This window comes from Chenopodium quinoa, unplaced genomic scaffold (assembly GCF_001683475.1).
Source record: "Chenopodium quinoa cultivar QQ74 unplaced genomic scaffold, ASM168347v1, whole genome shotgun sequence".
In the NCBI taxonomy this organism is placed as follows: Eukaryota; Viridiplantae; Streptophyta; class Magnoliopsida; order Caryophyllales; family Amaranthaceae; genus Chenopodium; species Chenopodium quinoa.
Genome location: NW_018745174.1, coordinates 2,313,626 through 2,340,815, shown reverse-complemented (window position 1 = coordinate 2,340,815; position 27,190 = coordinate 2,313,626). Strand labels below are relative to the sequence as shown.

At 34.5% G+C, this 27,190-nt stretch overlaps 3 protein-coding genes and 1 non-coding gene across 6 annotated transcripts; 2 read left to right on the top strand and 2 right to left on the bottom strand.

Annotated features, from left to right (window-relative positions):
* The first annotated feature begins 45 nt into the window (after positions 1-45).
* LOC110710651 (protein JINGUBANG-like) lies at positions 46-1,461 on the top strand. Its single transcript, XM_021888976.1, has one exon. The coding sequence runs from the start codon at positions 46-48 to the stop codon at positions 1,459-1,461; it is 1,416 nt and encodes a 471-aa protein (XP_021744668.1).
* A 568-nt stretch (positions 1,462-2,029) lies between these two features.
* LOC110710560 (glycosyltransferase-like At2g41451) lies at positions 2,030-6,412 on the bottom strand. The gene is made up of 11 exons (XM_021888888.1): positions 5,927-6,412; positions 4,583-4,732; positions 4,423-4,475; positions 3,893-4,001; positions 3,661-3,795; positions 3,505-3,549; positions 3,159-3,346; positions 2,895-3,036; positions 2,765-2,811; positions 2,573-2,660; positions 2,030-2,486 (listed from the first exon to the last, which is right to left on the bottom strand). The coding sequence occupies exons 1-11, from the start codon at positions 6,296-6,298 to the stop codon at positions 2,109-2,111; spliced, it is 1,707 nt and encodes a 568-aa protein (XP_021744580.1). The 5' UTR covers positions 6,299-6,412; the 3' UTR covers positions 2,030-2,108.
* Positions 6,413-8,574: 2,162 nt separating this feature from the next.
* Positions 8,575-23,547, bottom strand: LOC110710530 (folylpolyglutamate synthase-like). Of its 3 annotated transcripts, none has more exons than XR_002509170.1 (17): positions 22,557-22,707; positions 21,454-21,665; positions 20,340-20,405; positions 18,990-19,099; positions 18,120-18,180; positions 16,843-16,926; positions 16,027-16,083; positions 15,723-15,783; positions 14,590-14,636; positions 14,355-14,432; positions 14,002-14,160; positions 12,906-13,232; positions 12,707-12,785; positions 12,061-12,213; positions 11,617-11,822; positions 9,864-10,060; positions 8,575-9,432 (listed from the first exon to the last, which is right to left on the bottom strand). XR_002509170.1 is itself a non-coding variant. In XM_021888853.1 (17 exons), exons 2-17 carry the CDS (start codon positions 22,705-22,707, stop codon positions 10,001-10,003), a joined length of 1,899 nt encoding a protein of 632 aa, XP_021744545.1. In that variant the 5' UTR covers positions 22,708-22,719; positions 23,171-23,547; the 3' UTR covers positions 9,550-10,000. The 3 variants fall into 3 exon arrangements, 2 of the variants coding, with proteins under 2 accessions (XP_021744545.1, XP_021744544.1); XM_021888853.1 differs by lacking the exon at positions 8,575-9,432 and adding an exon at positions 23,171-23,547 and having other exon boundaries at positions 9,550-10,060; positions 14,014-14,160; positions 22,557-22,719; XM_021888852.1 differs by lacking the exon at positions 8,575-9,432 and adding an exon at positions 23,171-23,544 and having other exon boundaries at positions 9,550-10,060; positions 22,557-22,719.
* A 2,980-nt stretch (positions 23,548-26,527) lies between these two features.
* Positions 26,528-26,609, top strand: TRNAS-AGA. The gene has a single exon. It is a non-coding gene; the product is annotated as a tRNA-Ser (tRNA).
* The last annotated feature ends 581 nt before the right edge of the window (positions 26,610-27,190 follow it).

Genomic DNA, 27,190 nt, shown 5'->3' with positions numbered 1-27,190 from the left:
ATCCTCTTCTTAAACCCCAAATAATCTAGTTTCTTCAAATAAATAATGGACCGTCAATTCAGTGGTAGAAAATCTCTTTCATGTTTGTTAGATGATGATAATATAGAAGATCAATCACCAAGTTTTCATCACCTTTCTCAACTACAAAATCGAAGGCTTTCTTGTTATACTCACTTCCCCTTAGATGCCTCACCTTTGCACCCTCTAAGCCTCGACGAATCATTATGGACTCGTACGTCTATTTCAAGTTCTTCTCATCCTTCTCTTCTCTATTGTTGCATCTCCTCTCTCCGCCATGATGGAGACCTCTACTCCATCGCGGTATCAGGGGACATAGTGATGACTGGGTCAACTAGTCGTCGAGTCCATGCATGGCAGTCAGGTGACTGCCATGCAATAGGCTACTTACAAGCTAGCTCGGGTGAAGTCCGAGCCATGGTGGCTCAAGGTAACATGCTTTTCACATCACATAAGGATCACAAAATTAGGGTATGGTCCATGAGATCACACACTTGTAACAATTCTACTAATAATAACTTTAAGCCTAGAAAAGTTACCACTTTACCAAACACCAACCATTTCAAAAATTTTGTCTTAAGGCCAAGTGCCCCACAAAATAGGTTCACTTGTAAGCCAATTACCCCACAACATAAGGACATTATTTCTTGCATGGCTTATTACCATATTGAAGGGATTTTATATACAGGGTCATTTGATAAAACTGTTAAAGCTTGGAAATTAAATGAGAGAAAATGTATTGACTCATTTATAGCTCATTCAGATAATATAAATGATATGGTAATTAATCAACAAAATGGTTATCTTTTTACTTGTTCTTCAGATGGAACAGTAAAAATGTGGTTAAGGATTTATGGGGAGAACTCTCATGCTCTTATTAAGGTCCTTAGTTTTCATGCATACCCTATTTATGCCTTGGCTTTGAGTAATCAAAATCAAAGTAGTAGCTTCTTGTATTCAGGGTCTTTTGATGGGTGTATTAATTTTTGGGAGCAAGAGGTTTCTTGTCAGTATAATCAAGGGAAAAGGGTCTTACAAGGGCATCAGTTCGCGGTTCTTTGCCTTGTAGCCATTGAGAATTTTGTGATAAGTGGATCTGAGGACGCGACAATTAGGATTTGGAGGAGGTCGTTGGAAGACAGAAAAGCAGGGTGTGCTCATGAGTGTCTCACCGTACTAGAAGGTCATAGAGGGCCGGTGAGATGCTTGTCTGCTTTTTCGCAGAAGGACAAGTTTGTGGTGAGCTTTTTGGTGTTTAGTGCTAGTTTGGATCAGACTTTTAAGGTGTGGAGAGTTAAGCTTTTGCAAGAAATGAAGAGTTCTTCGGGTGAGGGAGAAGATGATAAGGAAAGAAAAAAGTCTGTGGAGATTGAAAATGGCCCTGTGCTGTCTCCTTCATGGGTGAAGAGGAAGCTTCAATCGCGCAGTGTTAACTCAGTTTAATCACAGGCTAAGTTTGAGGCAATGTTATATAATTTAGAAGTACATTGTATGTTAAGATTGTTACATATTTTAAAGGTAATTGTATCATTCTTTCATTCACCATCCAGCTGCAACGTATATGATGCAGAATTGCATACAACAAACAAGCTTGTTCCGGTCCCATGGCATGGACCAGACCAACGACGAGTCCTCTTGAAGGCCATCAGACTCGAACAAGCTTGACTAAGTGGTTGAACCACCCAAAGGCCAAAGCCTGGCTTGTTCGAGACTTCGAGTTCCATGGCAACTAAAATCAACATATTATATCATAAAGTAGTCAGAATACTCCATCATAATCTTTTCTGGTCTGAAAATTGTGTTAGTTGTACATGGTTAAAATCTTTCTATGATCAATGTTATGAACTAATTCTATTATATTGGTATGTAAATGTGTATTGTTCAATTCCAATTAATCTCTCTAAAAGACTAGTACTGCACAGTATTGTATTATCTAACCTGCAATGTACATATCTGTTTACCCGCCAACCAATCAAATAAGGTAAAGAATGAGAACCTGTCAAAATTTTGTACTATGATTCGCGCCTATTTTTCTTTTGTAACATCGTTAAAGCCTGGGGGAGAGAAGGGTGGGGTTGCTTGAAAGTTCTTCATCCAGTTTCCTCCAGGATCCTCTGTGTGTTCTTTGGAAATTTGAAGTTAATCTGTTTCAACAACGATTTTCCTACATCAGCATTGTCTGCAGAGCCATTGCTTCTGTTAAGAGCATCCTGTGCTGATATGATCACATCTACATCGTTGAAGCCTGGTGGAGACAAAGGTGGGATTGCTTGAAAGCTATCATGTCCACCAGTTTCTTCCAGGAGTCTTCGTGTGGTTTCTGGGATATTGATACCAAGCTCCCTTGAACTTATTTTTCCTACATCAACATTGTCTGCAGAATAATTGCTTCTCTTGGATGCAGTGGTCAGTGCTGATTCGATAACAGAAGCAAAGACCCCGGATTTCCTTAATCCCTGAATTATATCCTGCCAAAACATTTTCTTTCTTAACAATGACCTAAAGATCATTGCAATGTGTTACGGAGATATTTCTTTGAGTATATTGGACTCACCATAGGAGCATAAATGCGAACAAAAATGCCATACTTCAGAAGTTTGAGTTTCGCTGCTACATCATTCCACACTACATGTTCCTGGTACCTACATCAGAAATATATAATTTACAAGTTTAGTAGTTAGATTTTTTATTAAAAAAAAAAAAAAGGTTATGCAACCTATTAATATATTGCAGTATGAATTCTCACCATTGGAGCGTTTCTTCTTCACTGGCAGTAGAGGCAATAATAAAAGCCTACAATTTGGGAATTACATTTGTCAGACATCTTCAAACTATAGGTTCATATGACAAGAGCGAGATTAGAGGAATTAGCTTACTGATCTATCAAATTCCAACATGAAGCATCTCTTCAAATCCTCCCTTGTAGGCTTGCATCCACACCTATCACGCCTTGAGGTCAAGTCGGAGAATTTTGAGTATGTGTAGTGCAAAACTGCAGCCTCCTCCATTGTCATCTCACTGCAACATTTGTCAGAAGCTTAATCATATATTGATTATTTAACAATATGCTTTGATCAAGTATCCATTAAACAGACAAAAATGCATCAGTTTGGAAGAAAAAACAGTATAACAAAGCATACTTTGGTGTTTTTTCGTAGTTATGCCATCGATGGGCTCCATTAGGCCGAAGGTGTTCTTGAATTCTTGCTGCTGCTTTTCCATTTCCGTAAGTCAGAAAATAGTTTGGGTTGGTCCGAGTTGCATCCCTGTAGAATTGAAAGTAGGTTTCCTTTGGAAGATGATCAAAGTTCTTTTTGAACAACGAAACCTGAATCAAATGTCAGAGAAATGTGATTGGCAGAAAAACATAGATAAACATTACTTTCTAATATTATGAAGTGAGAATACAGCACAATGGCAGCTAAAAACTCTGTTATTTATAATGACTACTTAAATAATTTGCATATCTACATCCAGAAATGTTACCTCACTGAAAGGTTCTTTAATATCATCTCGTTCAACAGAGCTTTCCTGAAATTCAAAAGCAATGGGACAATGACTGATCAAGCTAAGCAAACAAACAGAAATTAATTGTCTTTACAACAAGTCTATGAAATTAAGGAGATGACACAAATCACTCACATAATTTGGAAAGATAACCATGTCAACGTCTGCTGGAACATCAGCCAGTAACTCTCTCACAGAGTAACCTCGTGTTCCTGCAGGATGCAGGAGCTCATCAGTGTCAAGATGGAAAATCCACTCCATGCCAGCATCCTAGATAAGATCAGATAATCGACTTAGTACATCACATGCAGCACACCGAAAGAGTGAGTTAAAATAATTCAATGGTTGTTAAGTTGATGATTCTTACTCTTGCTAAGCCAATAGCCATTTCCATGTTGAGGGTTTGCTTCACAAAAAGCTCGTTGTTGCATGGTTTGTAGAAAAATTTTGAAAGCCATGACTCACTCCATATTCGACTGACAATCAAATTTTGAAGCACTGTAAGTGTACATTATTGTACTCGGTACAAAACCAAAAGTCCAAAAGTATAAGCATTAATAATTTCACATTTGGTTTATAATGACTGTTATAAGGACTCTTCATTTCAGTTTAAGTACCATGACATGACACTCCAGGTCTCCAGCATCACTATGGACACTTGACACCTCATATATCGGACCTAAATCATTGGGCACACACTCGTGTCTTTCATGAATACAGAAGTCTGAGTAACATAGTATTGAACCACTAAACATGCGGAGAAAGAAGGAAACATAAAGAGCAAAGAATACTTTGGTTTTCCAAACCAAAACCAACCAGACTTCCAAAATTAAAAAGTCGTAACATACAAGGATCAAGCAGCAAAATTTACAAGACCGGTTTCAAACAAAAACTAACCTCTTAGCTTGTAGTTCTTCTAGTTCTTTTGTTCTGTAGATCACCTGTACCCCCTGTGAAAACATCAGAGATATCGTCAGAATGTAATCCAGCAACAGAAATCAATTAAGTTACAGGTTAAGAAGCTAGCTTTGGCCCCATGTAAGATAAGTTAACTTACAGGAATAAACTCAAGGACTCTAGATACATTGGTGCTCGCAGCCTTCCCTTCCACAAAGAGGATAAAGTCTGTGATGCCGACAACCTTATGATAAAAGATCCACGGTAACAATTGTTCTAGGCCAGCTGAAGTAGTTGACGTAATACATGCCTAATGTAATACAGAGAAATCACTTAGTAGTTGAATGGATGATGTATTAATTGTCATAATATGATCAAATCAACATCATATAGAAGAATTAAAACAACCAACAGGTCCAACACTCAGTAGAAGCTATAGTAGAGCTTCAACTAGGCTTCACATGTGCTATTGGCTATCGCACGTATGTGACACGTGACACTCCTTTATTAGGTTAAGAAGCAAGTACACAAACACGTTAAGGTGAGAGCACACTTCAGAAACAAAAAAACACCTAATCTAATACTTTTACCAGAATAACAAATATTTTTACAAGAGATGTGATTTGTAACTCATTAATTAATCTTTTTGAGGGTGACTAGCAGCCAACTCAAAATAGTGATTTCATTGTTGCATCATTTATTTGTTCCTCCTCATATTCAAATTTAGAATCATTCACAATCAAGTCAATCATATTACAAAAATAAGCATAAAGTACAGAACTAAATAAATACATGTTTAAATATGGATTATATGATCACTAACAATTCCTCTCTCAATCAACCGACTTTTGAAATTATTTATTCTACATTAAACTACTAATCTTAATCGACGGATAAATCCGAGTCAAATAGACAAGGAAGAAATCCTAAAATAACAATAATTAAGCATTCAAGTGATTAAGATAAACCCTAAATCTCCAATAATTATTCAAATTACACTAGCCTATTAATAAATATTATTTATATTTTCGAGATTAAAAGTCAGCAAATTAACAACTCATTTCTGACAATAGACAATCTCATTTCGATAATTAAGTACTAAAAGAAGAACAAGCATGCAGATTACTATGATTTCACGCATGTTTAATCGATCTACAAATGAACAAGATTTTAATCAACAATTACAGTATTAACCAGTTTATCAAAGAAAAATAATTAAAAACTTGTAAAAATAAAAAATTTGATCCAAAAAACAGAGAAATTAGCCAATAATTCAGCAAGAATCAATAAACCCAGATGAAAAAATGCCAAGATCAATAAACCCAAAAATGAAAACACACAAAATCAACAAAACCCCATTAACCAAAACGATTAAAACTCTGGGTTTAAGAATTAAAAATTAAATAACCAAAGGTAAAAATTTAGAAAAAAAAAACCCAAAAAAGGGAAGATAAATCAAAATCATACAAAAAGACATGAATTTAATTAAAATTAAATTACTAACCTTGGGACTAATAGTAGAATCATTATAATTAAAATTCCAGCCTCTGAAATAAGGAAAAACAGGGGAATTGGTTTGACCCAATGCATTATTGGGGCAATTATTTTTATTATTATCATCAAAAGATGATTTGATAAAGGGGGAATCAAGCATTCCAGGGAACTCTTTGGCATAATCAAAGGACCAGCGAGTAATCGGGTCGATACCGCCGCCTCGCCATTGAAGAAAGAAGGCAAACAGAGCAAGAAACAGAGGAAGGAAAGTAAGGAAGAAGATGAGTTTATAAAGAAAGTGTTGTTGAGATGAATAATAAGAAAAAAGAATTGTTGAAGAAAATGATGAATTTCTTCTTAAGGAATTGTAAAAACCCGCCATTTTTGGAGGGTTTTTGAGGATCAAGAACAAGGTGTTACGCCATTAGAGTAGAAGAAATCAAAGGAAATTATGAGAGAATATAAATTTGGTATTTAAAGGAGGGAAACGTATATATAATTGAATAGTAGAGCCGTTTTGTCGTTGGGATTTATATTTATATAATATATAGTTTATATTATCTGACTATGAAAAAGAATAAAAGCATTATCTTTGACATGGAAAATGACTAACACCTAAATCAAATGTTTCTCTAGTAAGCTTAATGGTGAAGGACCATAGCACTTTTATCGACCACAAAAAATATAAGTGTTCGGTAATATTAGTTGTTGTATTGGTATTTACAATCCCATACTTATATCGGCATATGCATATATGATTCAATAGTATGTATGTATATGTGAAAGATCGTGACTTTTATGAATTAATATCAACAAAAGCATACATATATATTTTTTTTAACAACAAAAGCATCATTCTAAATGTTATTGATTGCATTTAACAATTTATGTCATTCATAGAAAGAATATTTCAATATCTTAAGTTTGAATGCAAATTTATTTTTCCCTTATTAGTAATGATATTGAGAGTAATACTCCATAAATTATTTTCAATGATACAATTTTACCAAATAAATCCAATCATTAATTACTACACATGATAATGACTAAAAAATTCAAATTTGGTCAAACAATGAAAAATGTTAAACAAGCTTGATACACTAAAATTAATGTAACCTGTCCTTAATATAAGGTAAAGCAATTAAGATACATAACACTAAACTAGCATAAACTAATGTGAACTTTTATACTCAGCATTTTTTAAAATTAAAATGAATAAAAGTAAGAAGTAAGCAACAAAATAATTTTTCCACGTGTCAATTTAGGAACGAGAATGCATATTCATCGGCTTCGATTGTGACAATATGTTCTATGCTTTTCATGTCCTTTTATGATTCATAATTTACTGTATAATAATCATGTGGCAGATTTTTTTATTAATAATTACTGTTTTCTTTAATTAAAGTCTTACACGTAGCAATAATATTTTGAAATTAAAATAAAAAAATAATAATAAAAGTGGTCAATCAATGTTTTAGCGTACTTAGCTTTCATTTGTACATGTGCCAAGTAACATTTTTTTTTCTTGTCCTTTTCTTTTTTTTCCCTATTTTTCCTAAATTTCTTTGGTTTGATAACAAAATGATTCAGTCTTCTTCCTTTCTTTTACATTCCTTTAGGCCTTTTAGGGTTGGGGGTGAAGGAAGTGTTTGGTGGAGGAACTATAGCTTACCACAATATAGGAGTACTTTCTATTTTGTGAGATAAAAGAGCATGTTAAAAGTTGCCCTCATTGACTCATTGTTGCACATCTTATTATAGCACTTTTAGTTAGGGGCAAAAATGTGTCTCAAGTCGGGCCTCTTGGAGTACCTTGAGTCGTTGAGAGAAGGGTGAGGAAATCTCGCCTCAATGAGTCCTAATAAAATTTAAGCTCATACCTTCAGCTCATGACAAACAGGTATTGAGTATTGACACTAGGTTAAGCCAAAATTTGTGTATATTTTTGTTCTCGGACTGATCAGACAACTAATTTGCCCTGTGTTCGAATCGACATGGTAATCGAATTTTGTATATGGAACAAAGAACGTCAACCTTACTTCATGGGGTAATTAAAAGAAAGTCGTTATCTTTTGTACTTAATATGGTGTACTAAATTCAGAGTAATGTGCATAACACCAAATCAAGAAAGGAAACATTAATTTAATATTGTAATTTTTTAAAAAGTAATACTGTAAATAAGACTTAGACTATCTCCATTGGTGAGACTCAACTTTGAGTGTTGAAATACAAAATGAGTTGTTTTTTACCTTCAATGGTGATACCTAACCCACTTCTCAATTTAACAACTCATATGAAGCTTAATTTGCCAATAATGAGACTCTCTAAAGTATACTAATATCACTTTCAATTTATAGCCCATCAAATCCATACTATAAGAAAAAAAAAAATTACAAAATATATTATAATATTGATAAAGGACCCAACTTCTTGTCAAATGAGACTCAAAATTGAGTATCTTAATTTAACAACTTTTCTTTTGAAGTTGCTAAGTTTAGTATTACTCTCTCTTCGAAAAAAAAGGTCCCTCAAGTTTCTCTATTGGAGATGATCTTAAAAGTTAAAATGATACTCCCTCTGTCTTTTTTTTACAAACCTAATTCTAAAATTTATTATTCACATAATAATAAAAAGAAATAGACTTCTAATTTAGGGACGGAGGAAGTACAAGCATTATAAACTACAATATCGTAAAGGAGAGATTCACTCCGTATTTGAGCATACAAATGTACAATACAGCAAATGATAAGCCAAAACATCTTCTTTTTTTTTTTTTTTTTAAAAAAAATGCCAAAATATCTTCTTAATAGGTTTTGTAAACAAATTTATTTTAGTTTTGTTATTATCACAACTTATTGGAATAATACAAAACATTAAAACTACGGGATTTTCTTTTAAAAAAAAGTTTATATATATAATGGAATATAGAGAGCCACAAAGGACAATAATGTATGCAAAACTCGATCCCTAATAAAAGACATAGTTTTGTTTTTCTCTGTCCAAAATTAGTCGTCACTTAGTTTCTGCATCTCATAACTAAGAATAAGACATCTTTTTTTCACCTGTAAAATTAAATACAATTCATATTCCGTAATCATCCACAGTTGTAGTATAGGATAACTTAGAGCTTGTTCGCTATCATCTTTTCATTCTTCATATTTCAGATTTATAAAAACCAAATACAACACTTTAAAAGCAAGAACAAGTAGTTGTCAATCTTATCACTAGTTTATTGCTATTTGCTAGCTATCAAAATTAACATGAATAGTTTATGCATGATTCATATCAAGTTCGTTTACAAATAATAGCATAACTCGAACAATCTACAAACCAAACACTGAAAGTTTACTATGTTACCGAACAAGCAATTCACTTGCTATTTTCATTAGGCTCTGTCAATCTTTGCATTTTCACAAAAATATAAAGACTAATTGGCGAACATCATGCAAAATTATAAGCCTCACGCTTGAGTTGTGGGTATGAGCTGCCTATATTTTCGCATTGTAAATTCACACACTGTAATGCAGGAAACAAGAAAATACGTAACAGAAATAACAGATTTCCTGCATTTTCAGCAATATAGATTAAAAAAGCAGATAATATGCTAATTGAAACAAGAGAAAATCTTATTAATTCAGAAAAGCTTATCATAAGCCTGAAATAAAAAGAAGTGATGCACAAATTTAAGTTATAGTGGCGGAACCACTTAGCAAGTTAACAAGCATACACAAATCCATTGCGCTTATCTCATTTAGATGAAATGATAGTAAATTCCCGAAATTAATGATGTCTTAATCTGGAATAAGCTGAAATTCTACAAAGCAAGTTAGAATATGACAGTTCCAAAGCTTGTATATATATATATGAGCAAAAGAATGTCACGGCAATGTGCACACCCAGATCCTTATACATATGGAGGATGAATGAAGTAAAGAAAAACATAGTACCTAGTTATGGCACTGTGATTTCAGGTTAACTTGAAACGAGCTATTTTTGGTAGAACCTGAATAGCTGAAGTATTGTGACTTCTGGGTGGCAGACCCACGGAGTAATTATGACAAGCTAAAGCCAGAGCTCGTAAAAGTTATCTCTTTAGCAGCCTCAAAACATCTCCTACTAGATGCAATGATCCCGTCACAAGGACCTGCCAAAGCATATTGAGAGGCAAGTAAGATCATCTTTAAAAAAGAGAATCAACTATGGGCATGCATTAATGCAAACAAAAAGGAGGAATTTCTAACGCGTTACTTAGAAGATCCTGGCTAGTTTTTAAGCTAGAGCCAATGGCCTTCCAGATCCCAGGTCGGCAGGTTTTGGGATCGGATCTTCTTTGCTGGAGTAGTCAGTGCACTGCTAAGGGTTCTACTAAACCAAAAAAATAGGGTAACATCCCAACATTATATTCTCTATAAGGACAGCACTCTTTGTTTATATCTCCAGTGACCAGCCACATTTATGGTCTCACAGCATATTCGACTATTCCTGTCTATGAGAGATTCCAATTATTCGATTAAACTATCTCTGTCTTCATTAAAGCAAAATTCAGGCTCTCTACTAGTGAGTAACATCCCAGCATCCTCTCTAAAGAAAGCTATCACGTTCACATTGTCTATATAGCCTTCATAAACTAAATTACTGCAAGATTAAACTAGTAAAACTAATCTTTTCATATTCAAAACCAATTATGACCACAAGCGAGGAGTAACAGGGAAAAAGACTACTAGCTAACTTAGTTTGAGTTGCAAATGTGTATGCCTTCAACCACCAATTGCAGATTTTAGATATTAGCATGTAAAATAGACTGTATACTGGATTGGGGTCAGGGCCTGAACCCAAAAAGTATTTTTGGGGGACCAAAAATTTCATTTAAGTTTATTTACAGGGACCAAATAAAAGCTATAACCTTTTTTTTTTTTTTTTTTAAAAAAAAAGAAAAAAAAAAAAAAACCTTCATTTTTGTAAGAAATTTGGAAATGTGAGGTGCTGAATTGCTGACTGTCGAGGCTCCCGGCAATCCCCCTATGTTCCACCTATGACTGGAGTAATGTTAAGCCGCCTCATAGCTTCAATGGGTCCACCCACCCAATAAACCCATACGAAACACTATGTAAAAATACAATTCTTATTATAAAACAAGTAATTTACTCACTCGATTACTCATAACCCAGGAGCACATACCAGGTTAAACTTTTTTTTTTAAAAAAAAAGGTTAAAGTTGAGTAATTCATGAGAATTCCCATAAATTTGGTTGGAAATGAAGAGCAACTGTCCAAACCCATGTACAGTGTCAGAGCTGTGACATAGGTACTTGAGGTGAAATGAAGATTCTGAGTTACATAGTCAAGAAAAAAAAAACACCCCGCTAAATGAGTAGGTTGGAATAGATACATAGGCCAGATGAGGCTATCAAGTAACAATAAGAAAAAGATGACACCGAGTGAGATGCAATTTGAGTGAGTTTTCCAGTAATACCATTGATAAAATCAATTCCTCTCAAGCAACATGAGAGAATGGTCACGTATAAGTGCAGCATACAGCCAGATAAGTTTATTAGAACTAATATTAATCTGCACTCCATTCTTATGTTAGATTTAATATGGTCCTTAATTCTCAGGGGTTTTAGACTCATCAAAGCAAGGCAAATGTGTATACAACACCACTCATTCCAGGTGTTCTAAAATCCTCATAAGTAGATCTTACCTGCAATCTGACAGAAGGGTTTTCCCTTGCACAATCCCTCAACAATTTAATTGCTGATGACAATGAAGGAACAACCACACTGGTACGAGGAGAATCACCAGGAAAGGCTCTATGATGATCACCATGAAGAAATTCAGGTGGTGACAAGGCGTCACTACTCTCATTCTTTAAGCACTCTATGAAATTATTTCTATCCGGATCAAAATCTGTTTGAATACAAAAAAGCCACAGTTAGGGAAAAGAAGAAATTAATATTGTAATAGCATCAAAGATTGTCTAGCTCCTCACAAAATGTAAAACTGCGTGAAGCTGTAGTAGTTTATATTAAGTACAGAACAAAGCAATCACAAATCTAACAAAACATACGTGAATAGTTATATAGAATACTGATGAAATTGAAAGGACAGAAAGGCAAAGAACCTCTTTCGTAATAACAAAGAATACCTTTCCCATTAATTGACTTCTCCCATATTCTCTGCAGATTATATTGCCAAGACAAGTTTCTAGGTGTGTTTGAAGAAGTGATTGAAGAACCAGAAACAACTTTGTTGTATGTGGATATGGTAGGAACAAATAAGGCTCCAGAGAAATGAACACCTGAATGATTGGAGGATTCCTCAGTAAAGCCAGAATTAACTGCATCTAGTTAAATAGAATATACAGAACAGAATCATTTATTCACCAAGCAACTTGAGAGACATAACCATGAAGGTGCAATATGGCTAAAAGCTACCACAGAAGCATCTTTGTAATCGTATGCCAAGTAGTTTGAAGTGTGTGCAAGGTAATAGTAGTAGCTTTGGAGATGCTGACTATAGAAAGTTTTCCATAAATGAAAGTTTATAAAGTAATTTCATATGACCTACCCTTTGTATCCGATTTGAGAAGCCATGCACAATAGTATTATACAAGATAGAAACAATAGTCCCTCAGGGAGCTATGGGAGACAAATAACAAAATACATGTGACCCATTTGTATCCAAAACTTTAAAAGTTACAACAAGATAAATGAGAAATTACAACAAGAAGAAGATTATGAGTTCAAAAAAACAACAGCGTCATATTTTAATAACACCGACAATAGCAGTACCTGAGGAAGCACAGGTCCTAACAAGGTTTGGTAGCAGGATTTGTGGATTTCTCACCTCCATGCAATTGAACAAAAGAATCTACAGAGCCATGAATGAACAGTAGAGCCAACAAGTTAAAACAATGCCAATGAAAAACAGAGAGAAATCCCTTCACAGGAGTCCTGAAAAATAGATAAAAACTTTAAAGCATTTTCACACCTGCTTGGAGTTTTTATCACTATTTCCCTTTTCACAATTGGTGAAACCATATTTGCTAAATGCCTCTCCAAAATGATTCTCAGAAGATGACTTTAAGGAGGGTAATGATGTAGACTTATGATCGCCAATCACAACCTTTGAGAACCATTTAGCACAGGCATCCATGCTTTCAGGACTGTGCGCTCCATCCAAATAATACACCAGGTCTCCTGTAGGTGTATTAGAGGACCTACATATGTCATCATGGACTACCTGAGCCCTCCCAGGAAGACGTGCTGATGAAAGACCTCTCAAGAAAGCATCTGGCAGATCAGCTTCACAACTATCCTGGTTACATCTTACATATATAAGAAACCAAAAATATAATAGGTGAAAGATCAAACACTAAAAACTAAACAAAAATATAAATTTTGCACTTTAACAGTATACAAACCATTTATTAAAGTTTCACAAAGATATCAACAAACATAGGCCTTCTTCAGTAAGTGGTTTCTGCTAGTTTTTTTATAAGGTTTTGGCTTTTTCATGTGTTCAATCTTTAAACAGCCAAAAAAATATATTTGGTAAATGACTTTCCAGTCAATACAAAAAACACTACCTGGAGTAGCTTTTTCTCATAGGAATTTGGCTCTTTTGCACAAGTGTTGCACAAAAACAGCTACAGCTAAAATCTGCTTTACCAAACATCTTTGCAAACTGCTAATGCTAAATTGCTAACATCTGACCAATAAAAACAGCTAATACTATCGGCAAACCAAACAAGCCCATTGAACAAGCCAACAACAGATTGCCAAACAAGGTCATAACCAATAGTAATCACTCAAAAAGTCAAAGGTTCATCTTTAAGGTAACAAAGCAAACTACCTTGGAGATAGAAAAGATTACAGAGATTTGCAGACAGGTCATGTAGTATACTTAAGTCAGCAACAAAGACAGAGTACAAGGTCAATTACTCATATCACAGCCAAGGTTACATATTATATTTCTCTGCTAAAGTTACTGAGGACAGAAATCAAAAATAGATTGACATTATAGTTTATTCAAGTGAAACAGTAGTACAGTACAAGAAAAAAAGAGGAAAAAGTTGACAACCTACATTGGTAAACACCTTTTTTAAGTTCCCTGTTTGTTGAAGCCAAGATTTACAGAGGGAAACAGCAAGGCTTGCATTAACATATTGATGATCACCAGCCAAACTGAGTTGTAATCCATTTAACTGTCCACAGCTAAGAGGTTGCACAACTTCCAAGGGAATCTGCCATCATAAAGAACAGAAAAGACAGATCAAATGGCAACCAAATATGGCATTTCACAGAAAAACTTTCATATAATCCACTCGATACTGAAACTTGAGGTTTCAAGGTCAAAATATGACAAGCTAATAATAAGACCAAGCCAGATTTGGTGTAGTGCTAATGGTTAATTTAAGGTAATGGAAAACAACCTTACCCTCAATTGGTGAGCTCTTTCGGTGATAACATCCATCGCTTCAGGAAGCTGGGATACCGTAAATGCTGGTACACTGGGCTTTAAGAGCAGGGATGACATAAGGCGAATTCAGGTAACAATCGAAAAAAATAAAACAGACAATCATATGTATCAAAACTTGAATAGATACTATAGTAATATGAAAAGGTATTACAATGATAAAGTCCCCCCCCCCTCTCTCTGCAAGGTTTTATACCTTTAAGATACCAGCCTTGTGGAAGGCAATCTTTCCCAAAGTATCACCTGAAAATTAAATTATTCAACACTTTTAAGGTCATGCATTATCTAAGATATATGCCATATTCAATAACTACATCTAAATATTATCAAATAATGAAAAGGAGGCACAAACAATCCACAGATGCAACAAAGAAGATATCTTAGCTAATACAGGGGAGGAAGTAGTTAAGACTTAGTATTACATGGGTATTGGGTACCCAAGTCCATTTAACATAGATTGTAGGTTATTGGAAAAGGTTCACGCCACTGTAACTTGTCATATTGTACTCCTAAAGACTGTAAATTATACTTGATTGAATATTATAAGCCCAAGAATTCGGAAGATAAGGTTAGATCTCTCATGAGAATTAATGTCACTGCCAGATCATTCATAGACAAGGGGTACATGCAATATAGACATAAAACACTAGCATATGATGTATGAAGGTAAATCTGGCATATCCAGGGAAATCAGTTTCTAGCTAATTAGTAATTTAACACAGTATTGCATTCTTTACAAAGATATCTCTTTGACAAATCAAAAACAAAGAATATTCTGTGAGTGAGTGAATCTCACAAAAGCCACTATAAGTAACTAAACCTATGATAAACAGGTTTATCAAAACAAAAGACAATTGCAAAGCCTGGAATCTCGGTGCAGCCTTGTTAGAAATGCAACAGATTTTTTTTTTTTTTTTTAATCCTCTTTTGGGACCAAGGCTTTGTTGTTATAATCCTCATAAGTGATTGCAACAGAAAAAAAGGAGTGATTGTGCCCAATACATGACGGTGGCATATGAATGAATAGGGTAATTATACAATAGTGACAAAGAGCAGATATAGACTTATACAGCAACAAAGACTTAGTCCCAAAATAAATTTGGTTAGCTTACATGAATCATCATAAAGAAATAGATGGAAAGGGAACAGAGAACTAAACCTCGGCCACAAATCCACATCGCAACCACATTGTATAGGGTTTTGAGCTTACCGCGACCACGATATTAGACCGTGACAGCTGCAAACCATTCACATTACCATGCAAAGTGGTTTTGCAATTGTGACTACAACCGAGATTTGACTCCCTAGTCATTGAATGAAAAGAAGTACCTAAGGTTTCCATGTGGTCCATCCCCAATGAAGAGATTCCGCAAACAACAGGTTCTTTAATCTGCATAACCATGTTACATAAGATTAGCAAATAAAGACATCAATATCCACTTTAAATTATCAACCATAAGGAACATCCATTAAAAAACTTCGATGCTGAGTAGGTTACTTCATATTCTGAACTATTTATATACACAGAGAGAGAGAGAGAGAGAGAGAGAGAGAGAGAGAGAGAGAGAGAGAGAGAGAGAGAGAAGTGGTAGTTTAGGGTTAGATGACTCAGATCACTACCAAAGATACATACCACATTTGTGGAATCCTTTTCCCCTCCAAGACCAACTTCAATAATTCCAACATCAACCTGTCAACAAAAATCATTAGATATCTCAATTTATGATATATTAAGGAGGCTCTCTTTTAGAAGTCTCGTATAATACGGAGCAAGTGAATATAAGACAACATGAGCTATAATGAGCAGTAAACAGCAGTCAGCCATCTTTAAGAGAACTATTGTATTCATTAAGCCATGAGTAGTTGCAGTCACATTTTTTAGAAAGGAGTCCTTATGAAGAACTCCATCTACTAATCTTTATCCAGTATTAATAGAGCAAGAGCACGGTCTACCAAGAGGTCCCTATCCTCTAATTTGTATTCTTGATTCCTCTTGCTGACACCTTTCAAGTGTTGGTTCTCAGAGTCATAAAGGTTTGCTTTGATGCTATGAGTCTCCTCACACCTATAGCTGGTAGTACTGAACAAAAGCATTTTCTTGCATATTAAAGACTTCAAGTGCTGTTTCTTAGTCACAGGTTTTTTTTTTTTGGTCTTGTGAATCTCCTAACGTAGTCATGCTTACAACTAATGATGCAGGACAAAGCTATACCTTTACATATGGTTTTAGTAAGCTGTGAATTGTAAAAAAGAAAGTGTCGAGGTTCATGGAACTTGCTAATACACAGTAATATAATAGACTAAAAGAATATGAAGTGCTAAAGGTAGCTTAACTTTTACAATAAGAATGAGCTTAACCCATTAGACTAAATCATAGTGTAAAGACTAGATCCTGTACAAATTTCATAGCACAGGGTAGTTAACAAGGCAACAGATGTCAGGAACTTACTTTTTCACCAATGAATATCTTGAATGCCAGAAGAGTGAGAAACTGAAATAGGGGAGGCATAGGCAAATCATCGGTTACTTTAATCTGCAGCACAAATTTCACAGTCAAGTTACGAAAACTGGCTCAAAATGGAAGAGAATTACCATCTACAATTTAGATGAGAACTTCAACAAAATAAGATCAAGAAACCCAGGAAAGCATAATATGTACAGGATCCTGACTCGCTACAATCTCCACACAATTGCTACACGTTACTCATAGTCTATAATACCTCTGTTGAATCCTCACATTCCAACAAGGCAACAAGGGTATAACACTAGAACCCTTGACACTTCATCTTGAATCCTAAATTTAAAGGAGAATTTTCCATAAAACAGCCTAGGCCAACACTTGGACACATACCAGTGACACACAGGAGTAACCAAGTTCCGTCATAGACAAGTGCATATGCTGCCAAGTGCAAACAGCCAAACTCGGAGTATACTAATGCTAGTCAATGAAACACTTCACATACACACTAAATCACTAATAGAATTAGCAATAATAATTAGGAAGAAACAGCTGTAGGAAGCATTCTAGAGCAGTACAGGCTAATGATATCAGACACCAGTAAAAAAAATAGGATGTATAGCCTCTTAATTAGAAATCTTGAACATACTTAACCAATGGTTCAAAATCTGAGCATTTGATGGAATGTAGATTTCATGTCCACCATCCCATAAATGTCTACACACCAGAAACTTATGAGGCCAAATCTTTATAACTTTGATCATAATTATATTTACGGATATGCTGATGATTAACATGTGAATATAGTCCTGTTAGGTCAACTTTATAAAATGTTTAATGAATAATGACACAAAAATCAAAATAATAGCGAAATACGGCATTGGACACCAATAGTAACTTACAAACAATTTCAAACACAGGTAGTGATACTATTTTACTTTTATCTAGGGATCTTAAATCAGAAACAATGCTTTGTTAAAGATGCAAAAGTAAATAAAAATGTTTCTACCGGTAGGATTACACCTGAAAACAGTGTCCAAAATTACCTAGAACTTAACAAATTGGGCCTACAATCATTAAGCATATACTAAAATTTGACTCGTCTTACTACAGTAAAAATAAAAAAAAAAATAAAAAAAAATAAAAAAAATCTTTACACATTCTAAAAGTAGTGTGAAAAGCAAAGGGGTGCTAGGGTTAAATTTTCATGATTACGAGAAGAGAACAGGATGAATCATATCTATAATTAGAAAGTAGAGATCTTGTACCCTTAATTGATCCCAACAGTCCCAAAAGTATTGCAGAAACTTCTTTTCAGCAATGTCAACCCTACACATGCAAACCCATAGTAAACATTTCAGCAGTTTATGGAGTAACCAACACTAATTAAGCTAAGAAACATGAAATTGCATCAAGGTGAATTGATTGAAGACAAAGCAAAAACTATCTTTAAAAACCACTTCCAAGTTCCAAACATACAAAGACTATATGCAACATTCAAGAATAAGAGCATTAGATATTGCGGTTGTGATACATCTCTCCTTTGGCTCCTTTACTTTTAGTAGAGAAATAAAGATAATACTCGGTTTGAGCAATACTGCTTAAGTTGATAGCCGAGGCTTGGAAAACTTTGTTATTTTACTTCTTAAAAGGCCATACTGCACATCATTTGTCAAATAGCTGATATGCAGTAAGCTATTGAACAACAAAGCTTCTAAAATCACACCCTAACTCCATGAAAGGCTGTTATCCGCCATTAAAATTCTTTACTAAAACCATTCCACATATAAGAGAACCCACCAACTAAAATCATATTCACAAAAAAAGACAAAAGTACAGAACCTCTCATTTCTTCTATCTTCAAGTATAAAATAGAAAGTACTTCTGAAGTGTTAAACAAACTTTTTCCTACTTGTCAATTCAAAGCATGACGAGTGGATGGCTAATGACAACTGTAACTATCAACATTCTAGAGTTCAAGTTAGTTGTAGAATGTTTCATTTAAAATGCCAAGCTTTCTACGGCTTTTTTTTTTTTTTAAGGAGAGATATTGCCTCCTGGAATACAATAAGCAGGAAAGAAAATATAAAAGATGAAAATCATGTACAGAAATGAGATATATGGAAGAGCATGCTTACCCATCAAGTCGAAACCTCTCTCTCACGTCAATTAAATGAGGTGATGTAAAAAGGCCAGTCCGGAAACCACATTCGCGTAAAATTGCCTCAGAGAAAGCACATGTCGACCCCTGGACAAAGAACATCATGTAGATGTTAGGGGCAAAGGGAAAGAAAATAAAGATATTCATTTTAAAAAACCATTGTCTGAATAGACCTAGGGTCTGCAATGAGCACATAGCCCACATAACTTAACTGCTTGACTAGTTGAGACTTGAAAATTCCAATCCTCCAAGGGCAAGTCATAAATTCTTTTACCTCCATCATCATACTTCATACCTGACCACCACTTCCCCACCCCCTCCCCCTTTCTTCCCATAAACTAAACTTAAGAGAAACTCCACTGCTGGGTAGCCAGGGTTCAATCTACTAATTTTAGTTTACTCCCCTGTGGTATGAGTCGTATAACCTTGGGTTAAACTCCAGTCAACCTTCAGTGTTTCCTACAGATGCTGGTTTGACTTACCCTTCACAGGAAAATCAAAAGGAGAAAAAAGGAACAAGAGGGGAGAAAAAGGTCTATAAGAGCTTTCTGAATGGCTGGCATGGCAGTAATATATTTACCCACATTAACATGAAAGAACATTTCACATTTCATATTTCATATGCATGACTGCAAGCTACCTTCAGAATAGGGAGAACAAGATGTAAGACGCAAACAAGTTCTGACCCATAGTATTGATTTGTATGAATACCAATGACATGCCAAGTCTTGTTCTCAGGATTTAACAAAAAAAAAAACAAGTGTAAAAGGAAGACCAAAAATTATCCTACACATAGCCACCTCTTTTCTCTCCCTCTTCTTCTCTCTCAAACCCTAGCCTCCATTAGTAAATTTCTAGTTCCATCGGTTTTTCCAGTAGAAAGCCTCTATCTTTATTACTTGTTTTCACGTTTTAATAATTCCTCCTCCTTTTGCGAGGATATTTTCTCCTCAAGACAAGGTTTTTTCATCTCTCCTTGCGAGAGACCTTTCTTTTTATTTGTTTTTCTGGGATTCTAGATCCTTTTTTTAGGTAGTTATTCATGGGGAAGATGATTTGGATTCAAAAGAGTTTAGGGTGTTTCATCAATTTTCCAATCCGACAATTATGCACGAAATCATAATGTGAAGACCTCCAGTCGGAAAGATGCAAAGACATCAAAGTATTGCTCGCGTTAAGCTTGAAGCAGTGAGGTTGGAGTTGTGCTTGAGTATGAAAGTTTTGCTAATTCTCTAAACTTGTGGTTGATAATCATTATAGATGTTGTATGACTTATTATTAATGAAATTACTAATTTCATTAAAAAAAATATGGAGAAAAAAATTACCTTCCCCTTTGTTCCAGCAACATGGATGATGTTAAGTTCAGCTACATTATCCTCCAATCCTAATATCTGGTTCAGAGAAAACAGAAAATACAGTAATATGCTCACGTTCAGATGATAGCTGAGAAAACTGTCAAGTGCATAAGAAATAAAATTTGCGCATCAAAACATTATTGAAACAATGGCATACATGCTAAGGTCGTTGTATAGTTTAAGTACTAAACTCCAAATCATTAGCTCAGCATACTAGAGAATACTAGAGAATCTATACTCATAAATTAAAAAGTGTTCCTAATTCAGATTATGTGTCACGTGTCACCCTTTTTTAATTAAGCACTATAAACATGTCACGTCACCAATATTTGCTATGTGTCACCTCTTTAAGCACTATAAACATAAAGTTAACTGTGACAAACTACCTTTTGTAAACTTTTAATATTTTTAAGCAAGTCAAAACTCTTAACACAGAAGATTCATGAGAACTTGATATTCCATCCTGACATTTCCTCTAATAGTAGATAAAGGTTAGAACAAGAGCCCAACACGGTATCCACTTATAGGATTCAGATTTCATATGAACCCATGGACAAAAGCAAAAGAGTTTGCAATTCACTGGGGGATACCGCCTATGAAATTATCATGCTAATATAAGATCACTAAAGACAAAGAAAAAGATGGGTAAAACTGTAAAAGCATAGGGAAATCTCTTTCAATAGAAAGCAGCTGTTTAGCAAGGAGATCATTCTGCTCTCATCTCAATAATAGCTTTAGTATGCTTATAGGAATTTTCAAAACATTAACCACTTTTAACCTATGACATCACAAATAGTTTTTTCCCCAGACAAGAACAAACCACTCTACCTCCTTGTAAAATACAGGCTACAGTCTTTTTCTGGCTTTAGAACACTCCACAAGATGGCTAAGCAAAATACCAAGAAATTTAAAACAGCATGCATTCTTAAATGCTCCACATAGTCCACACAATTAAAATACTTCGTCAGAGTAATCACTCAAACCATGCCTGTATGGTAATATGGACATAAACTAACTAGGTCAAGAGGGAAGTGATGGCATTATAAATTCATAATCAATCACAAGAATACATAACTCATATTACCTGCAAATACATAGTCATGCGTTCTAGCTTACTGTACTTTCCCCTGATAGAAGGCCTTTCCCCACGTTTCCGACCTGTAATGAGGGAAGAAAGTGCTTCCATGGCAGTCTCATAAGAACGTGAATGGGAAAATTCCCAAGAGCATTCCTCAATTACTTCATTCCTTGTTAAGTTTTCTACAACATCTGTTGATATCGTTCCAGATATGAGACCTGAGACAGAAGCTAGATTAAGTTAGAAACCAGAGAGTAACATATGTCACAATACACATATGGATCTAACAAAGCGCCCATCCCACCCCCCACCCCCCCCAAATGTATATATGAACTCATGGCAATAGAAAACAGCATTTCTCATGCCAAATCAAGAAGCTGAACTATCTAGCATGTAGGTCAAACTGTAGTACAAGTACCAAGGTGTATAACTATGATACATTGGAAATGCTTCAGTCTATGAAACCTCTGGCATGAGATAGTTTAAGCCAAATGTATGTCTATTGGTTGAGAAAAATGGTGAAAGGAGAAACATCAATATAGTAAGGTGTGTGTGATCCTGTGCATGATCAGCAAAATAAAAATGATCCAGCCAATAAGCAATGGGGTTACATCATTCAATTAACCATGCTTCAGATTGTAGTTCCTTCATGGATGGGTAGGTTAGTGAATTAGATATTAGATAACACTACAAGTCTAAGGGTCAACTAAAATTTCCCATGTTTTTGGTCCACATTTCAACTTGAAGTCAAGAATACATACCCATATCAGAGTAGAACTTGAGGTTAAATGAAGTGTCCGATAATATATGGCTTTTACTATACTCAAACTAAGAAAACACTAGCTAGTAATTTTCAATCAGAAATAGAGGGGCAAAAGCAATAAGTCAATAAATAAGCATTTCAATCATGAAATTACCCTAACTTTAAGTATCCTTGTTAGATATCAGACTTTCAGCTGACTATGATGAGTGGACACATACATGAGCTATATAATTGCAATTGATAGAAACACCCCTTTGATCAATATAACTGGCAACCACACAATAAACACAAAGGTAAGCATAGGCAACCAATAATATTAGCTGTACAAATTAGCCCTATAACTCACTTGAAGCAAGAGGGTCATGTCTGTTTAAACAAGGAGGTAAACATGAAACCCCACGAGCCGTAACACCATTTAACCACCATCGCCTCCGGCAGAAGCATGAAATGCAAAACCATTGATGCCTTAGGAAATTATTTGATTGAATGTGCAACATAAGTTATAAATCCTGCAACATCATCAACCATTAACCGATTATTCAAACATAAGTTATAAATCCTGCAACATCATCAACCATTAACCGATTATTCAATACTCAGCCTGATTGTCAGCAGGAAATTAAAACTAAATCGATTTCTCACAAGAACTATCACACTACTGAACCAATTACAACTCTAGAATCAATTCTAAATACAACCCAATTCAAAATCTCTCAATAACCATCATAAATTCAATTTTTTTGAGTAAAACCCATTTTAATTTCTGCCCAAATTCATCCTAATTCAGAGGCAATATAACTCTATAAACACATTTAACATAACCCTTTTCGATAAACAACACCAATATTAAGCAATTAACCATTTGCAACACTATAATCTCAATTATTATCCAAGTTATCAACATTACAGAAGCAAAAGATCACACCTTTTTCTAAAAAAGTAAATAAGTAGTGAGATTACCAGTTGAGAGGAGAAGACACACGAATTTATTCTTGAAGCTCAGTGGTTCACCACGGAAGACGCAAAATGTAAGAGTGATAAAAACGGCTACTTCGGTGCCACTGCTTTTTAGCCGGGTTAGAAACTTAGAATATCATTAGTTCACTACTTTTTTTTTTTTTTGGGTATCTCTCTCTCTCTAAAGTACATTATTTTCACCGAGGCTTCTGTCTTTCATTGCATTTTCTCCTATATTTTATTAAAGAGATTTAGAAAATTTTGACTTTTACTATCACTAAAAAACACTATTATAATTTTTGATACCTATCTAAATTTTTAACTAAAGGCCTATTCACATTTACTAAACTGAGCTAGATATTTTATGAGAGAAGGAAATTAAGAACTGACACTGAACTGAAATTAAGTTGAAGTAAACAAAACTCTTTCTTTCAAAAAAAAAAATAACTAACACTAAAAAAATAGGTTTTGCTAATACTTAAAGGTTTTCGTTAAATTTCGTTAGTGGTCAGCCTTTAAAAGTTTCTTTTTCTCAATTTGCGTAAATATTTTGTTAAGGGTTATAAGGGATCATTTTAGGGCTTAAGAAACCAAATTGAATTTGGAATTGCAAAAAATAAATAACGTTAGTGTCTTATTTTGGGTATCATAAAATGCATCGATATGCGTGTAATTATTCTTTTTGCCGTGAAAATTGATTGGGTAAGATTTTAGGCATGTAAATTTAGGAAAATGATACATTTGGTGGTGATGGTGGAAGCTAATTAAGGGAGCAGGGAGGGATGTGAGGAATTAGGATTTCGAGAGAGGTGGGTGGTCACGGCGGGGATAGGGAGTGGTGGTGGGTTGGCCGGCGCGGTGGAGGAGGCTGGGTTGGAAGGCGCTAAGGAAGATGTTGGGTTGGTCAACGCTCCGAGGGAAGGCTGTCGGAGGGTTGATGTGGGGGTTAAGTTAACAACCGCCTTTATTTCTTTATATATATATAGTTTTTTACTAATCATGTACTGAAATAAATTAAAATTAAAAAAAAGTTACCTAATGTACAGGTTATCGGTCACAAATTAAAGGACCGACAAAAGAAAATGTCTTATGTAAAGTAGGATTATTAAATAATAATCGAAAGGTGAAATTAATAACGGATAACCTACCAAAGGTGAAATTATTACAATCAATTTTTTCAAAATATACAGAAAACCACATCTATACCAAACATATCCTTAATCTCATCACTTTTTTTTTTTTACTAAAATCCAAGTTCAAGTCAACTCAGACTTAAAAAAAAAAAAAAAAAAAAAAAAAAAGTCAACTCAAACTTATACATACCCATTAGAGTCTAGTGGGTTAGAGATCACACATGCATTCACAATTTCACACCCCAATAGGCCAATACTATCTCCAAAATCACATTAGTCCCACATGGACCAAAAGTAAGAAGGAAGCTATGAAACTGGTATAAATAAGTTTGCCTCATTTCCTTAATCTTCACGCAGCCATGCAGTGAGCACATAGCGAACTATTCTTTCGCCTTTTACTAAAGAATACCGTGTGCTCGCTGCATTTAGTGGCATACGTTTATTTTTGAAGGGAGTTCTTCTATAGATCTCCCAGCAAATCTAGATTAAAAATTGCCTCAAATGAATAAAATGATTACTATACTTATACTCTGTGGAGGCAGTCAGACCACCATAATCATTGCAGCATCATATTACTTGCACGGTTACACCTGAAAACTTGATGCTTCTCATTAAAAATTGTTATGACTCGTGTAGTCGTGTGGGCATCGACTATCGAGTATTAGAAAGTATGTAGCCAATGTAGGCTTTACTCTTGCAAATTGAAATACGAGTACAATTTTATGGTTCACATATATCCTTATTAGTTTTTCTATAACTAAAAATGATTGTCCTTTTTTTTTGACCGGATAAAAATGATTGTCCTTATTGAAGGCATTACAATATATACCAACCATGTCCATAAAAGTATTAAAATTTTACAGTAGTCATTTCTATAAAAGTAATACTTGTATAGCTTATCTTACTTGTAGCCTAGGAAAAGTTTTGGAAATTTTACAGAGTAAGATGTTATATTATAATTAGATAGATAGAAGCCACATGAAGAACGCAATCATACCATGCTTAATCAAGAGATGATATAATTCATAGTAACAAATATAGTGCCTATCCTTTTCATTTTGTTGAATTAAAATGTACGTAGTAGTTCTTGCATTGTAAAGTCATCATAGACTTTCTTATGTAGTGGGTAGTATTGAGGTTATTGTCTATGTCCCATATCATACAGTTTAAAACATAAACAACCTATGAGACCAATATATAAGCGAGAACTCTCATATGACCTACTCATCTTTGCGCTTGGGGCAATGACGCAGCTAGTGAGGTATTAACCGAGGCGCGTCAATTGCTGGTTGAAAACTATTTCCAAACCCCCTCTTCGGCCTCGGCTTTGACCGTGGCCGTTGAAAATTTCTGGAAGGGCTCCTTTTTCCTAGGGAAAAGCCCTACAATTCCTAGTAACAAATATTTTTGGAGAACGTTTTTGAAGTTATGTAAATCCTGCCGCTAACAATAGATGTATCATTTATATATGCCGGGAATCTTTGGATCATATATATTAGTTAAGAATGCTGGGAATCTTCGGATCATATTAGTTAAGTATGTACATTTTTTTTTGAGAAGAGTTAAGTATGTACATGATATTATTATATCATTTGTAATTTTGTATGCTACTTCGTATAAAATAATTTTTATTGTAGTAAGAATGTAAGACTACTAGTTGTCTTTATTAATGGATGAAATTTAAGCACCTAAATAATTAAATGTAAGATTTGGTTCATTTTGGTTTGAATCGCTTTTGTTATACTATAGAACTATGAATGCAAAGGCAAAAGTATCTTTTAATACAAAGTTATATTCTTTCATCTCGATAATTTTCTTACTTTAAATTTATGATATTATTATTAATACCCATGCATTAGCACGATGCGTACTCAAGCTAGTCAATAAAAAATATAACGCGAGATATTTATAAATCTGTATTAAAGTCAAATGAGTTGCCTACATGACAACTATTTGCGTGTCAGTCAAAATAATAAATACCTAAAAGGCAAAAAAAATGTGGATAAATCAAACTGTAATGCTTGAAAATAAAACGAGGAGAGATTTAATAATAATATTTACTATTTCTTTTTAAATTATTGGTTCAATGCATGTTAAATTATGATACGAAATTCATTTAACGGCCCAATACATGTTTAAAATGTCACTATGCATGATGCATTTACAATTAGCATCTATAACTGAAAGAAAAGAATAAACTTGTTATTAATGAAATATTATCAATGTTGTGGACGTGCCGGAGTGGTTATCGGGCATGACTAGAAATCATGTGGGCTTTGCCCGCGCAGGTTCGAATCCTGCCGTCCACGCTTTGCCGTCCACGCTTTTTTTTTTTTTTTTTTGGATTATCACTTATGTATAACAATATATATTTATAGTTAAATTTATGATAAAAGCCAAATCATATAATAGATTTAAGAACGGAGGGAGTAAATTAAACTGCGCGTGTATTTAATACTAGTATCAACAAACTTCATAGAACTGTAGAACTTTTATGTGATGCTGATTGAATAGAATTCATGGGCAGTTGATTGTAAAACGATACTTAATGATTGCTATAGGTAGTCATATATTACCTCCGTTACAGGTTATGTGCAACGATTTGACATAAAGTAGAGAGGAAAAATGTCTAATCGTTGCACTTTTGAAGGGAGTATGATATATCCACTTTCTGACTTTCATGAGATTTGGTACCGTTATTGATTAAGAGCTAAAAATTTACTGCTTACAGTATAGTCTTATGAATCCATAAGTATTTAGAGATTAGTCCCATATGGACCAAAAGTAAGAACGAAGCTAAGTATAAATAAGTTTGCCTCATTTTATTATTATTTACGCAGCCACGCAGTGAGCGCAGAGCGAACTATTCTTTCGCCTTTTACTAAAGAAT